The 16,826-nt window shown below is 39.6% G+C and overlaps 1 protein-coding gene across 8 annotated transcripts in view; it reads right to left on the bottom strand.

Moving 5' to 3' along the window:
• Nucleotides 1-1,321: 1,321 nt before the first annotated feature.
• syne3 (spectrin repeat containing, nuclear envelope family member 3) overlaps nt 1,322-16,826 on the bottom strand; it is a 148,674-nt gene continuing 133,169 nt past the window's right edge. For 5 of the 8 annotated variants that reach the window (XM_077577705.1, XM_077576959.1, XM_077572798.1 and 2 more), the window contains one exon: nt 9,469-14,216. In XM_077577705.1, coding sequence (XP_077433831.1) covers nt 13,746-14,216 — 471 coding nt within the window. In that variant the 3' untranslated portion in view covers nt 9,469-13,745. The other 3 variants (XM_077575292.1, XM_077576130.1, XM_077578514.1) reach the window with 3 other exon arrangements.

The following is a 16,826-nucleotide window of genomic DNA, read 5'->3' on the forward strand; positions in this document are numbered from 1 at the left end:
CACAAGGAGCAACCATTTAAGAGCAAAACTTTGTCTGATGATGCCTCAGAAGATGAATTGTAAGCTTAATGTGATTTTCAAAGTTGAGGCTGATTTCATCTGATGAGGTCAAACTTAGAAACTTTCAAAGGGTTCAAATTGTGAATTATGTCCTTACCTGCTATTAGAAGCACCACCCCCTTCAACCCTTGGATGAGTTTAATGTGTAATAACTAAACTAAACTAAATGACTTGCCTTGAGCTCATCCCCATCAAACAAAACAGACTGTGAATCAGGCCCTTAAAACCAATTTACAAATTGATAGGGTTATTTTGCTGCTCTCTTGTTAATCCTATGTCAACATTTCCAGTCTGAAGCACACATTTTAACATCCGTAAGATACACAGTGTAAATCCATAGACGAAGAAATTGACTTTTGACAATAGGTTATCAATTTTTTTTTTTCAAGGTCATGCTTCATGCTTTGTGCAAAGAGAAAAATATATCACTTTGAAAAACAAGAATAAAATGAGATTAAAAAGAGGAATACACTACTCAACTTGAAGTAATTTATGTGGTTAAATAACTGTATATTGCCGGCTAACTATTTGGCATTTGTTTGTTATAAGTGCGTAAATAGAGTACTTTTTTAAAATGTTCATTGAAATGTGGTTTTGGATCTCTTGGCTTGAAAGTCGTGCTCTTTGAGGCATCTGACAACTTAAGGCCATATTCTCCCATTTGTGCAAAAGTAAATTTTAAATGTCTGGAATTGAGCACAGATTCTCTAATCCAGATTTGTAACATGCGCCCACTGCATGTAAACTGTGAATGAATGTGGAAACCCCAAAGAGGTGTGTGATCCCATGACTGCAAATCCTGGAAAATGTCGTTTTCCTGAAACTTGTGTGATTAAAATCCGTGCAAAAGATGAATCGCACTTCAAATCAAGAAATGCATAGTGTAGGCTGCCATTTACACTTTTAAGTAAAGCATTAAAAAAATATATAGGTGTAATACATCCATTAAAGGCTCCATCAATAAAAAGGGGTGAGCCTACTGTGCTCCAGATCGATGGTCCCCAACTGTTTTTGCGGCACAACCTGTTCCACGTGGACATTTTGTTGGATTTGATGAATTTAGATTAAAAAAAACAACAATAACAATTTCTGTTGTAACTAGTAGCAGCCCTGCACTGATGATCCCATTTGAGGGGATTATATATACAGTATGTATATATATATATATATATATATATATATATATATATATATATATATATATATATATATATATATATATATATATATATATATATATATATATATATATATATATTATTTTTTATTTTTTTTGATGACTCATAACCTTGCCAGCAAGCTGAATTCTCGCCGTATTTGTTCACAAATACTACAAAAATCCATCATGTACTGCTCCCGCTGATTCGTTCCCAACCGACCTTTTTTAGGCCGGACCAATCAGGTGTTGTTTAGAACGCGACATGCAGGCTGTGACGAAACCAGCAGCGCCGACGCCGGGGGAAATGAACAGACCTAACAGACGAATGGATGCTGCAATTAATAATGTACCGTTTCCTTGTTGAATGTTGAACAGCGAGAGGCGCTTCATGAATTTTTATTTGGTTAAGATGTTTGTGCTTTTTCCTTTTTTCCTAAGACGAGACTGAAGGTGACATTTTTATCCGTTGCCATGATTGGTCAAAACAAACGTGCACAAGATGCTGCATCGTCCAATCAGCTCGAAGTATTGTACAGAATGCCGCGCCTTTCCAGAGCAACTCACAGTGGATCAGTCCCAGATTGATATTGTGGAGAACTCCCTTGGGTGAATCACAATTATCAATCATGGCTATTGCCAGGTTAATAGACTCAATAAAGTATTTTGTTTGCGGTCACAGTGGTCGAGGACCCTACTCTATATTACGGAAGTAACAATATCCAAACATCACGATACATTACCATCACAATATGAAGCTCACGATAATTATCACAATATTGTGGGGAGGTTGGTGATATAAAAAAAAGGTCACAATATTGTAATTTTTTTTTAGCTCATACTAAAAATAAAAAAATAAATAAAAAAGCACAATATTGTGCTTTTGTATATAACAGCAATGCATACAAACAACCTACAATCTCTAATGACACTTAATATTGAGCACTTACTTCCTAACGCACGCTCACATTGAGTTCCTCCACATTTTGACCCGGTTCACAAGCATATTATGTTCCCCTTCATCTGACCATTAGTGTGGATTTTAACTCATTCCCTCCCAACCATTTTCACTGAAGCAACCCCCTTTGCTCCTGGCTGTTTAACTGGATTTTGGCTGATTTTGCAAGGCCCAAAGAATATTCTGTTCTATTGCTATAAAAATATGGAACCTACCAAAAGAAAGGTTAGAGTCTCTTCTTTCATCAAGAAAAAAAGTATATTTATATCTGTTTTGCAGCAATTAGCATTACAACATAGCTAAGTTTCATCATTATTCACAAACCTGTTGAAAACACTGGCAAAAAGAGCTAGTTGCAGTTTTTGGGACCATGGCAATATTTAAAATAGAACATTTTTAAATGTTTTTTGGAGTTAGATGGGTCAAACATGCCTGGTGAAAATTAAACTGCACTAAAATAAACTAGCCACCAGAGGGTGCTCAAACTGCACAAATGGAAATCCAAATTGACTTTTTTTAAACAGATGTGCTGCTTTTAATATTGTGACATGACGACGCGATATTGTGGCAGTTTTAATATCGCGATATCACAATATTGCCATTAATGTTACATCCCTACTCTGTATTATTGAAATTAATTAGCTTGTTATTTCAACTGCCTTTACACCTGCATGTCTTTTCCTTCTTAAGCAGATGGGAGAATATAGCCATTAATTAAATGTTTCATAACAACAATTTCAAAATCTGCAGAAAACCATGATGAGTTGGCAATTCAAAAGCTTATATAATAGCTTGGAGAACTTATCAGTTGTCTCTTCTTTAAGATAAATGGTAGGTGAGTAGTTTGTTGCGACAAGAATTTGCTGCGCTGAGGCTATGTAGGTGGTGGTCCAGAGTAGCGCAGCATAACACTGAATGATCTGGCGAAGTTATTGGAGATGGAGCAGTTGTTGCCTTCGTCCATGACGGGCAGGAGAAAGGCCAGCAGCAGTAAAGCCAGGAAGAGGAGCCAGAGAGGAAGAGCCAGTCGACACACCCGTTGCAGCAGCCCCGTTTTCTGCAACAGCAGCAGCAACAGTGTTAATGGAACATAGTACATGAATGCACAGGTTTGTCGTCTGTGTCGTTGAGTGTCTTATCAATAGGGGTGTCAGAATTAGTGCATTAATTTTGAGTTAATTTTAAGTTCCTTTAACGCCACCATTTTTTTTAACGCATGATTAATGACCACCCCTTACTTGGAAAGCCTGTACAGTAGTGGGGGAATTCTAGTCGCAATGCAGCAGACACGTCTACGTCAAAATTTAGCAGTAAAAAAATTATTAATAATGAATATATTTGTGGAGACTGGGGTCAAGTATTATTTTACAACTTTAAAAATGTGCAGAATTTCACAAGCTCTTAATATGAACAGAAAAATGCACAGAGCTGTCACTTCTTACAAATGCAATTATGCCATCTAGTGGCAGAAAATGACCTCAACACAAATCAATATCACTTTTTCTTATTTTTTTACTGTACAGTACATCTTTTTAATTTTAACTCAATTTTATGAATCATTATGAAATTACTGTATCAATGACTAATGAAGCAGCTATATTTCTATTATTTTAACATTTTTTCCACTTTTATGTTAACAAGAGTATGATTTATTTTATTGTACATTTAAAACAGACATAAAATTTGCGATTAATCGTGAGTTAACTATTGAAGTCATGCGATTAATTACGATGAACATTTTTAATTGGTCAACACACCTACTTATCAATATTTAAATATCCAAAGAAATTTTTTGTCAATACCAAAACACATTTCCACAGGATATGGCACAAAATACAAACCCAAGGTCTCAGGTTAGCTCAGTCAGTAAGCCCTGAGATTTGTGGGGAAAAAAAGGAATACAAAGTAAGATTAAAAAAAAAAAGATTTAAATGTGTGCAAAGATGCTCATGCAGCAGGAATAAAAATTCAAGCTGCTTGAATCGCACATGATATTTACAATGTCTTTGTAAAATTGTTCAACAGGGGGTTGCGGAGCTCTGTTCAAGTACTTCTGGAAAGAAGCTGTTCCTCAGCCTGGTGGCTGTGGATGTAGCCTCCAGCATGACAGGAGAGGATGAAGGAGAGTGTATATGGGACGGGTTTGCTCCCTGATGATGTAGAGAGCCCTCCTTCTGAATCTGCTACTCAGAGATGGCAAATCTAGGTCCAGAAAGTAAAAAAACCCTGCCACAGTTTGGCTTTAGCCCCATGTACTAGCTAGCTAGCTCCCCAGGCACTTGTTTACCTGCTAGGGAGCTAGCTAGCTAGCTAGCACGAGGTGCCAAAGCCAAACTCTGGCAGAGTTTTTACTTTCTGGACCTGGATTTGCCATCTCTGCTGCTAGTGAAGATAGATGTGTTTCACATTGCTAGGCACGGCAGAGAGACAGCCGCCATTCTACACACTGAATTCGTTGTGATGTAAAAAAAAACAATGGTGGCATACATCCACATAAAGTTTCTACAAAATGTATTAAACTGGAATTAATTTTTGAAAAAGAAATCTCTTAGTTATGTTAGTTACAACCAAATAAATAATATAGAGCAAACTTGTCATTACAGTTGGGGTTGCTTTTATGGGCTCCCTCACATCTGATGGGGATAATTTGAGGAGTGTCATGGGGTGGTGGTATGCGTCTTATGTTGGGAGCGTTGTTGGGGTCCTCAGTGGTCAAAGAACTGGTTCGGCGTTTGGTATTGTATGGAGTTTGTGATGCCCTGAGTGCTGATGCTTTGTGTGCCCTGAAGGCAGTATCCCTAGTCTTCAGCAGTTCTCTCAGGCAGAGTTTAATTTGATCCGATTGATTTTCACTTCGCTAATACTAATCGCTAAACAACCCCCCCCCCCCCCCCACACACACACACACGCTACCGTCGCTGATTTTCTGTCCAACACAACACCCCTAACCCCGCCAGCGCCCTCTATTGACCAGTCACCACTGCCGATCACAGAGAAATAAACATCCATCCATCCATTTTCAAAACTACTTGTCACTAGGGTCACGAGCGTAATGGAGCCTATCCCAACTGTCTGCGGGCAGTAGGCAGAGTACATCCTGAACAATCGCACTGCCACACACAGACGAGCAACCGTACACACACGCACACGCACACACACATTGACAAATTAGAGTGTACAATTAAACAACCATACATGTAAAAACATGCCATTAATTCACTGTCTATCATGAAATATATACATTAATTTTATGGTACCTTGAACACTGTTGATCCAGTAGCAGGTTTCCCCTGTTTGACAGTGACTTTCTGCAAAGGAAAAAGAATATTACCTTTTTACTATGTAATGGACTTTCCTCCCAGAGCTAAAATCTACTTATGAAGACAAACACTCCATATCACTCTCCTCACAGCAACTGATCGCCAACATAATGTTTAGATGGGGATTTGGTGTTGTGCACCAGTGGACAGTTTAGCATGACAAAATCTCAAAACACACAGACAAAGTGGTTAAGAAATGGGCGTGGACAAAAATATGCATGTTTTGCAATGGCCCAGGCAGCTGTAATAGCCCCCCAAAAAAGTTTTTATTGATTTTTGAGAAGGGTATGAATAATTTTGGACATGCCACTCTTTGTTTAAATGTATATAAAAGCTAAAAAATATTTTTTTTTCCCACAGTGACGCCTCTTGTACAACATTCTATTATCTTCTGGGAGACACCTGTGCCACTTCCAATTCAGGAAAAAATTGCTGGTTGAATACAAGTAACTTTAAATCCAAATTTGCTGGGGGTATGAATAATTTTCGGCTTGACCATCGCTCTAAATTAACAACCACCAACCAGCCAAATGCCCACTGTTTTTTTTCCAACTTCCCTCATACTACTGTTCGTCTCTCGCGCTGGGTGCATCTTCTATTTCGTTTACTGGTGGATTGCTGCTCATTAGTGGGCCTTCCATCCAATCGTTTTGACATTTTTTAAGTAAATTTACTGAAAATACTTATGCCCGTTTCCATTTGTTCTTCTTTTGCAAATATTAAGAGGGGACTCCGCTGCTGTAGGTGGTGGTATTATACACCATAGAGATGTGATCCACCAGAAATTTAAAAGAAGAAGAACAGGAAGCGACTACGCCGTGCAATGACGTCGTATGAGTTTGCTTTTGTAATTCTTGATAAACCGTAGCGTTTCTTTGCTGTTTTCCATCAAAAATTGCATTAATATTCACTTCTTTAATTCCAAAAATATTTCAGTTTCAATTTTGTGTTTGCAGCTGGACGTTCAGGGTGGACAGATGATGATCGCCGGTGCACGCTGATCAGTAATGTGACCATTTGCAAGATACCTCGTCACTCACTCTCGCAGCTTGCTTGGCTGAGTACGATCAGAGGCAGTGGGCGTGAACGGGTCGTATGGGTTGAACCATGGGAGTGGTCCGTTTTGAATTGTTTGTTTACAAACAGAAACGGTTTGATTACAAACAGAAATAGTCAATACAGTGCCTTTAAGTCTATTAACTCTTTGACTGCCAGACGTTTTCAGAAAAGGGATGCTGTGGGTGCCAGCCGATTTAAGCATTTTGACTGATCTTTCAAGGTCCACAGAAAATTTTGTGTTTGGACTATGAAAACACACATACTACCAAATGAAAGATTGGACTCTCATCTTTCATCAGAAAAAAAAAGTTTGTTTCATTTCATCCAAATGCTCTGTTTTGAAACAAAATACGGAGCAATCAAGCTTTTTGTGAAACGATATTATTTCATGCACTCTAGTGAATTTGACACCTTTTTTTTCCATGAATGATGCCACAAACACCTAAACAGTGCTTTACTTCTGTAAAACACTACCACCAACAATGAAAAAGTGTTTTTTGATTGCAAAATACGTTTATTTACATTCAACAGTGTAACAATTTGACAAAACAATTTGGCAAACTATTTATAAATGTGTGCAACCGTGGTACTATTTACAATTGTGTGGATGTCTCAAATACAGTTTTTCTTTTTGTAACACTCCCCTGCGTGCAAGGGGACGCAGCAGGATTTGCACAACAGATTAGTTTCACTACGATTGCCCCTTCGCGTGCAGACGCTACACTTTCTTGCCGGCCTTTTTTTCCGGGGAATAGCAAGTATATACTGCAGTGTGTGTTTGGCCATGTTGCCATCAAGTCTACTCTCAGGATCATGATACGGTGACGTTACGGTGGTGTTACGTCTGGCTTCTTCATGTCCTTCAGTTCCTATACCGGGTGGTAGATGTTCTGATCCATCTTATCCACTCCATTCATGGTGGCATCGTAGTCCAGAACAAGTGTCTTCTCCGTGATCAGACTGTATCCACTCCTCCGATGAATATGCATTGGACTCGGGGTACTCTTCGTCGTCCGATTGAACGTCCGCCTGTGCAGAAGTGCTCGGTTGTGCTCCGCGTTTTCCAGCGTTAGCATCGCTAGCCGGTGAGGCTTTATGACAAGGTCATAGCCGCTACGTCAACGCTTCCAACTTCGGCATCAACCTCGGAGTCACCATCATCATCATCGTCGTCATCAATGTGCTCTTGAGCATTGGTCGATACTTTTCGTCTTTGAAAAAAATGCTCAAGCGTGAGCTGCTTGCAACCGGTCGTCGGTTGTGCTTCCCCAGCCAGTCTCCCCTCAACACTCTAGCTCCGCCTCACGTCTTCTACTGACGCCTACCCAATCTTGTCCAAAGAGAGTCATCGCTGCCATCTAGGGGCCAAAAATAGTCATTATACGAACTAGATCTGCTTGATACTTTCAGCACAGCTGGCCAAGGCTTTCCTCCACTCGTTTCCCAAAAAACACAAAAACCTAGTGAACGTCTTTTAACGTCTTTGGCAGTCCGCCGTAGGATTTTACTAAACGTTATTTAACGTTTTTGGCAGTCAAAGATGATCTTTTTTCTTCTTCTTTTTTGCCTTTATTTAATATACTGATCTAGGGCTGGGGGGAGTGGCTGGTAGGGTTTTAGTCTGGGGGGTGTCAACATTTTATCATTTTCTCCATCATTTTACCTTCTGTTTATTACATATTTGTTTAAAATTGAACATTTGGCTATTATTTTCACTGTATTCATCACTGTCACGTTGATGTGACTTGCTTCGCTACGATTAAAGTTTTATTGGTACTCTTTATTTTTCACTCAATATGTTTACAGTACATGACATCGATGAATGCCGTGCTAAGGATTGCTTCTCTCTCTGCTGGCTTGTATTGCCTTACTTGGTTTTCAATTTTCTTTCTTCTGTTTTGTCTTTTTTCTGCCTTTATTTTATTTTTTTAATTGAAAAAATATTTAAAAAAAAACACTTCTATGGCACTGAATGTTTAGGAACTTAAGGCCTAGTTATACTTCTGCGTCAGTGTTGCTCGTGCTTTTGCCTTCTGGTGCGCAATACACATTACATTACTTGGTTTTCAATTTTTTTTTCTTCTGTTTTGTCTTTTTTGTGCCTTTATTTTTATTTTTTCATTGAAAAAATATTTTAAAAAACACTTCCTTGGCACTGAATGTTTAGGTACTTAAGGCCTAGTTATACTTCTGCGTCAGTGTTGCTCGTGCTTTTGCCTTCTGGTGCACAATACACATTATAATACAAATCAGGTTGTTTGCTGCAGTTTCACTGAGCTGGGGTGCTGCTACGGCTGTTATTGGCTAGGACGCCACAAGAACCCCGTGCTTAGCAAACATTTTTTTCCCCCCTCACACAGACATCCACACAATCACACACAAACGTGGTCTACCGCACGGGAAGTGGATTTGCGCCGCCTGCGCTTACAAACTTCACGGAAACTATCGGGGGGAGGTAAAAATGCAAGCTGTCATCTGTGAGGCTATTTGAGTGATGTTTGTTCAGTTTTTTTCCAGAAACTTTTCTTTTCTTGGATTTATCCATGGTTTATCTTCTGGCAGTTGAACAGCTCAGTAAATATTGACGCCAGTTGCCACATGACTGGCAGCTGTGACGCATATTTTGATTGATCACCCCCCACCCCCCTCCAAAAATACACATTTAAATGCAGGCAATATTACACAAGGTTGGATGGAAAGCTCTCAAGAGGTAGTCAACTCACCTTAGAACTGAGCCTGGTCTTGACAACACCTGCAGCCTTTAGCTTGGACTTGTACAACATCCAGCGGTAACGAAGTTCTTCTAGATTCGAGTCCACTAATGGATCTGATCCACTCTTACCAACTCCACTCTCCTGAAGCAAAAGCTGCAACTGCTCCTGACCCCATGTTAGACCTGACCTCAGGGCCTGCATCAAAAAAAGTCAAACAAGTTCAGGGGTGCTGGAATACTATAGCAGGCACATTGCTTTCTTGTTTTCAAAATAATAGGCAATATGTAAAAAGAAAAAGAAAAAAAGAGTTGTTCCAGTTTATTTAATCTCCATTTTACACCATATGAAAGGGGGTTTCTAAACTCAAGACTACGAGCGCTTCAACTAACAACTTTTAATTATGAGCTGTCGCTTGTTTTGTTGTTGCTTTGTTGTCAGTAGTGATGAACCAATACCACTTTTTTGTTTTAGTGTGAGTACTTACATTTGAGTACTCGCCCATACCAAGTTTCAATACTAGATAATGCCATAGCTAATGCATATACACGTTCATATACTGAATATACATAAGTATATATTCATACGCAATGTAGTTTGAGGGTCAAAATTTGCATTTTGCGATTGTAACAAACACGTTGAAATGCAAAAACTGCAAATAAGCATTTATTTGGGAAAACCCAGAGCTGCCAAATGTAACTGAAATCCCTGAACACTAATATGTTACACCCCTAACTCCTGCTAATCACACTTTGGGTATGTCAGCTGGTGTCGGTACCCGATGTGATCGGGCTTCCAGATCGTATCGGGGTCGCCTACACGATTGGCTGGAAATTATATGGTTGACGTCAAACATTAGAAAGAAATTATCAAAGACGTCATTTAAATAACAAAATGTATGGACTGAAATTGTAAAAACTTAGGGATGGGCTGTACCAATACCAGGTATCGGGCTGATACCAGGCACATTTCATGGTATCGGTACTCGCGATGGATACACGATACTGGTGTCAGCCCGCGCACTCTTTCATTTCATTACTTCCGGCAGCGCCATTTCGGCATGCGTTACTGAGAATCAATAAGTACGCTTGTGAGTAATATCACCTATATTTGTGGTTCAATGTGTGTTATATGTTTGTAGCTCACGTAACTTTGCCGTGTTTAATTGCCTTGTTGAGTTGCTGCATGCTTAATTGCCTCGTTAACATCCGAGCTGTGGTGCTAAAATAGAACAGTGCTGTTAATCAAATCAAACTTTATTTATGAAGCACCTTTCATTCATTAAAATGCAACTCAAGGTGCTGAACAATTAAAACATCCATAGTACAATAAAAAGATAACCCATCCCTTCCCCAACATCTCCATGATCATACCCCACCACACACACACGCACGCACACACACAATACAATTTAAGCCGAAAGAATATGGCCAAAAGAGGATGTTGTGGTGACGCAAGCAAAAAAATTAATAAAAAAAAGTCTGGAAGCAAGTGCCTTTTTGAATTAAACACCAAACACGGGAGTGAGTGTCTGCCTTGCGTTTGTGAGTACCGGCAGCTTCATTGTGCACAACGGAGAAGGAGAGGGGCGTCGCTTGGTAAACTATGTCAAAAGAGAGAACGCTGCCGAGTACTGCACTACAGGTGAGCCACTCTTTCTCTTGCAGCGCCTTCTTTTTTTTCTTTGATAAGAGCCCCCCCCCGAGCGCTACCACTTTTTCACTTGCATTCTGGTGGCCGTACTAAATACTTTAGCTAATGTTATCACTATTGCTATCAACAGTTTTAAACAAGTAAACACTTACCACTATCTCCAGTTGACTACAGATCTATACAGGACGCGATGTGTGACTTTGCAGTCCGTTCCCATAGCCGATTGGCTGGTGTGAAGAAATTTATTTATTTTAAAACGTTGGTGAATGTATGTGAATGTGCCGATTTTAAGTGCGCCACACCGTGTCCCGCTCCAAATAGCCTACAAACGCGTCATCCGCACCGCACGCATCTGTGCCCGCCAGTGCGAAGTACTGAACATTGACTATAAAGTGCAATTGCACCGTTAGAAAATGCTCAGTTGCTCACCCCGCGTTTGGTGTTTAATGTACCATTCGCTAATATGTCTCTGATGGACTCCTTTAGAGATATTCAATGTAATATTGACGCAATTACTATATCAGATCACGCCCCAGTAAGCCTGAAACTTAAGTTGAGCCCAAATAGAAACGTCAAATATTGGCGAGCCAATGTATCTATCCTAAATAAAAACAAAATTAAACAAGAATTGCAGATGCCTAATGAAGTATATTCAAATCAACAATAATGATGCGGTGTCCGCAACAATATTATGGGAGGCAGCCAAGTGTTTTTTTTAAGAGGCAATATTATTGCAATCTGCTCTAGATTGAAGAAAGAGAGACTTGCTGAAATAATACATTAGAAAACGAAATCCGTAAATTAGAGCGAGATTATCAGACAACGCAAAAAGATAACACACTTACCATGTCAAAGGAGAACAGACAGAAATTAAATGACCTATTAACCTATAAAGCTGAAAGGCAGCTTTGATTTTTGAATCAAAAGCATTATGAATTCGGTTACAGGGCTAGTTGGCTCTTGGCATTTCAGTTGCGAAAAGCGCAATTGAGTAGAATAGTGCATAAGATCAGATGCCCAAATACTGGCGATATGATGCTTCAGCCCAAGGATATTGCAAATGCCTTTGCCGTTTATTACCAGGAATTGCATAGGGTGGAAAACTACCCAGATAAGAAGGAGAAAACTAGGAACTTCCTTAATTCAATTAATATTGATAAATTGACTGAGGAGGAGGCGGAGCAGATAATATGTCCGATTACACAAGACTAGATCAAAAAAAGTATTTTGAAACTCAAAAGTAACAAAACCCCTGGCGTTGACGGCATTCCGGGAGAAATCTAGAAAGCTTTTGAAAAGTAATTGACGCCGCTGTATAATTATGTATTTTCGACAGGTGAAGCTCCTCAATCATGGTCTGAAGCGATTATTTATAAGGATCCAACCCTTTGCACATCTTATCGCCCTATCAGTCTCCTACTTGTTGATATGAAAATACTAACCACCATCATTGCGGATAGAATTCAGTGCCATATCCGGAAACTGGTGAAAGCTGATCAAACAGGTTTCATAACACGTAGACAAGGAATGGATAACGTTAGAAGGGCCCTAAATCTTCAATTAATAGCGCAGAAAGGGTGTATCCCATCATTGTTTTTAAGTCTGGACGCTGAGAAAGCGTTCGATCGGGTTAATTGGGACTTTCTGCAACAGACGCTACAATATATGGGTTTCAATAATGTTTATTAAATGGGTCCAAATGTTCTATAAAAAACCCAGGTCACGGGTGAGGGTTAACGGACTCTGCTCTGATTTTTTTCCCACTGGGACGTGGGACCAGACATGGTGAAGTACTTTCACCCTTATTATTTGCTTTTAGCATCGAGCGCCTTGCTGAGTTAATTAGATCAAATCCACTCATACAGGGAATAAGAGACGAAACTGATGCCTGTCATAAATTGTGCCTTTTTGCTGATGATATTTTGTTATTTTTGGAGAATCCCATCACTTCTGTGCCAGCCTTGCTTAATAGTCTTTATCAGTACAGTATGGTATCAGATTATGAAATTAACACAAATAAATCAGAAGCATTAAAATGCTTGTGGAGAACTGGCCACCACAATTAGACAGCCTTGTTTCTTTTAGGCAATCAAAACAGGGATTTCAATATCTGGGTGTAACACTTACTCCTAAGACAACACAGTTGTTTTCATCAAATTATGACAAACTGTAGAAGGTTATTATAAATGACTGTATGAGTAAATAGGATATACTTCCACTGTCTCTTCTGGGAAAGATTGAATGCATCAGAATGAATGTTCTTCCAAGTTTACTCTACGTGTTTCCAAACCTCCCAATTTGTCTACCCCAGTCTGCATTTAGATCTCTCGACAAATTAATCTAAACATTTATTTGGCAGAATAGAAGACCAAGAATTAGTCTTAAAATCTTGATTCTGGGTAAAGAACACGGAGGGCTGGGACTTCCTAACATCAAACTGTATTATTGGGCTGCCCAAATAAAAGCAATGGCGGCCTGGATTATACGGGATCCGGAATCGCACTGGGTTTCATTGGAGGAGCATTCATTACCAGGTATTTCCCTTTCGACTGTTCCCTTTCTCAGTGTTCAGTTCCAGAAACAAATTAAAATTAAGAATTTATGGGTTAAACATCCATTGAATGTCTGGAAACGGGTACAAAAACAATTAAAGGGAATTTAAGAATATAAAGTGCGCTTTATAGTCGTAAAAATATGGTAATATGAACGCTTACTCCCAAAAATCTGATTTCACCCAAAAAGTGTAATTGAGCATTAAGACCTGCAGTGTGAACGTAGCTTTAAGGCCTAGATACACCGATCCAACGTTGGCCAAATGTGACCGACACCTACCCCTTGGCCCAGACGTCGGCACGTCGCGTAGAAAAATGACGTAAATACACACCGCACCGACACAGACTATTACGTACCTTCAGCGCATGCGTGAGAAGTAATTCCCCTCCGTACCATCGACGGCGGTATTCATTCTTCCTAGAGGCAACCAGCAACCTCTTTACGGGGGCGGAATATAAAAACGTAAACAACTCATACCAGTGTTGACAGTGGCGCCAGGGTAAAGGCGGCGGCCAGCTGGTGAAGCGAAAACGGGCCTTCTCGTTCCCTAACGCATGGATGTACTCCGTTGTGGTGTATCCTGGACCCTGTTGACTTCTGGCTGCTATCGATCGTCGGTTCACCCGAAAAGCTTCGGCCGTGTTTCCCTCCGCGTTTTGGATGCTGACCTCCAGCTTCTGTAGGAGCTTCCTCGAGACCGCCGGATGGAAGGGCCATGCATCCCTGCTGCTCCCACAAGGATCGCGCTGTTTAATGCATGGTCATTGAAAAACAAAACGTTTATTTTGAGGGAGTTATTCCTTTCCAACAACTTGGATTTCCTCTGCCTGGCGGAGACCTGGACTGTCGCTGGTGAGTCCACTACTATGATTGAATTACTACCGCCTGGCCGTGATTACTTGCGGACGCTCCACGGACGTCGGGCCGAGGTGGAGGAACGGCGGCTATTTAATAAAAAAAAATTAAAAAATTAAAAATAATTTAAATGTAAACGATGTCTATTTACCACATCGATCACAGCTTTAAAGCCACCGGTGGTCTTTGAAGTCGGCCAAACTGTCACTGTGCTGTGCTATGTCATTTACCGACCTCCAAAATACAATAAGGACTTTTTACACGACTTTGCAAATCTTCTTTCCGAAATCATGCTGAAATATGATCATGTCATCTTTATGGGGGACTTTAATATTCATGTGTGCTGTCCTGAAAAAACAGTTGAGTTGAGTTGAGTACTGTTTATCTGCGTTGTCACTTGCTTTTCTTGATCCATGCGTTGATTCGCTAGCTAACAGCCAATCAAAGTAATCAAATGCCCCCGACGCCGATTCAACATGTCGAATTTGCTGGAAAACCACCCTAAAAAAACAAAGTGAACACATCTGACTTACACATTTCATTAGCTGATGTACTGACGTCATCAATCTATTTTATTATTTCTTCAATCTTAAAGGTCTCATATATATATATATATATATATATATATATATATATATATATATATATATATATATATATATATATATATATATATATATATTCCACAAGAATATATATTTTCAACATATTAAAATAGTTCTCAACTGTGTGAAAGACATGTCTGTGACATGTATTCGTCAAAACTGACTTAAGATCTAATATTTTTGCTGTCCCTTAATCAGCCAAAAAATGCTCTGTTCAAAACAGCCAGTTTTAGGGGTGTGTCCCTTTTATGTAAATAGCTGCACCAGGCCACGCCTAGGCCATACCCTTCTCTCTCTCGAAGGGGCTGTGATTTCTGCTCCGCTAGCCATGTGAATGTAAACGACTCTACCATGGCGAGCAGGAACAGTACAACCGTAACAATTTGAGCCAGACCAATTTGTCTTTTACACATTTAAGAATTATTTTAATATGTGGAAAGTGGCATAACGTTTTACCGTAAGAAAAAGTAGCATCACGTTATTACAGAGACGATGTTGTAGCGTTAGTTTGCAGTGGTTATTTTGCCGGAACTAGCAACTCTCCTGTGAGCGTTATTTTGCAGTGAATGTCTCTGATTTGCAGTGAATGCTTGTAGACATTTACAAGTGGTTATACATAAGACAAATGTGCACATTTAGGCCATTCAGCGGTCGTAACGCGCAAACCGTCTCGTTGAGACCACTTAGTGGACGGTTACCATCACAAAGTCACGTCAACTACAGTCCTGCTCACTGTTATTGGCACCCCTTAATTTTTTGCATGATCTCAACAATATCTTCAGAAATCAATGGAAATGTACCAATTTTATATCATCGGGACCTTTTATGAAACAGGGTTACCAAAATCTTTGGAGATTGCTCTACACCCTTTGGAGGTCTTGTGTTTGTGAATAATAAGACAACTCCTTAGTTTTCATGATTTTGACAAAAGAAAAGGGGATAACAGGTGGCTTTTAAAAACATCAAAGTCATCATTCATGTCAATTGGGCACAGACAATTTAGAACAGGGAATTCCAAGGACAGAGCACATTTCAAGATTTCTATTTTTTCCACTCATTGTTTATTGTTTGAAACTTTTTTTTTTATCATTTGGTCTTTAGGATAAAACACAAGTTCGATGTAAAAAAATAAAAGGATTTACTTGATTAATTTTTTCAGAAGATATTCCACATTATGTACTTTAACTTTATGGGTGCCAATATTGGTGAGCAGGGCTGTAGGTGGCGAGTTGCCAGTCACGGCAAAATAACCACCGCGAATTATATCTTTGCAAAACAATACGCAACCTTTTCAGTATTATCCAACCACCGTCTGCTTTATCACATCTGACCTCTTTTTACCAAACAACCTCCACACGACAAATGCAGGTCCCACTATAGTCACTAAAAATACGCCGGTAATATGGTAGAAGGTGTGATATGGCACATCTCTAATTGAAAGGATAGGAAGGAAGACTTAATCAAAATAAAATGTTAAACTTACATCTTTCACCTTTGCAGTCGTGTCACACCGTTGGGACCAATCCATTATGTTTAAATGAGTTGCAAATCTAGCTCTGAACAGGCTTTCACTAACAAAACAGTACAGTCCTTTGAGAAATGCTGTCGGTACATGTCCTTCAAAAATAAAATGTATCCACTGTGTTCTCAAAGACTCGGACAAAGGAAGCAACGGTTTAGGGTATACCCCACCTACTCCCTGAAGCCATCTGGGATAGGCTCCAGCACTTGAGTGCACTTCCGTGTCTTTTTGACATCACCAAGTCACGGTAGTTTAATCTGCCCGTTTGACGCACACAATTTTAGATAGGAGGAGAAAGCTAAAGAAGTTACGGACGGACTTTTTTCATACCTGGTTGGATTGTAGACAGGCCAGGGATGTATATTATTGACAGT

This window comes from Vanacampus margaritifer, chromosome 1, assembly GCF_051991255.1.
Source record: "Vanacampus margaritifer isolate UIUO_Vmar chromosome 1, RoL_Vmar_1.0, whole genome shotgun sequence".
NCBI lineage: Eukaryota > Metazoa > Chordata > Actinopteri > Syngnathiformes > Syngnathidae > Vanacampus > Vanacampus margaritifer.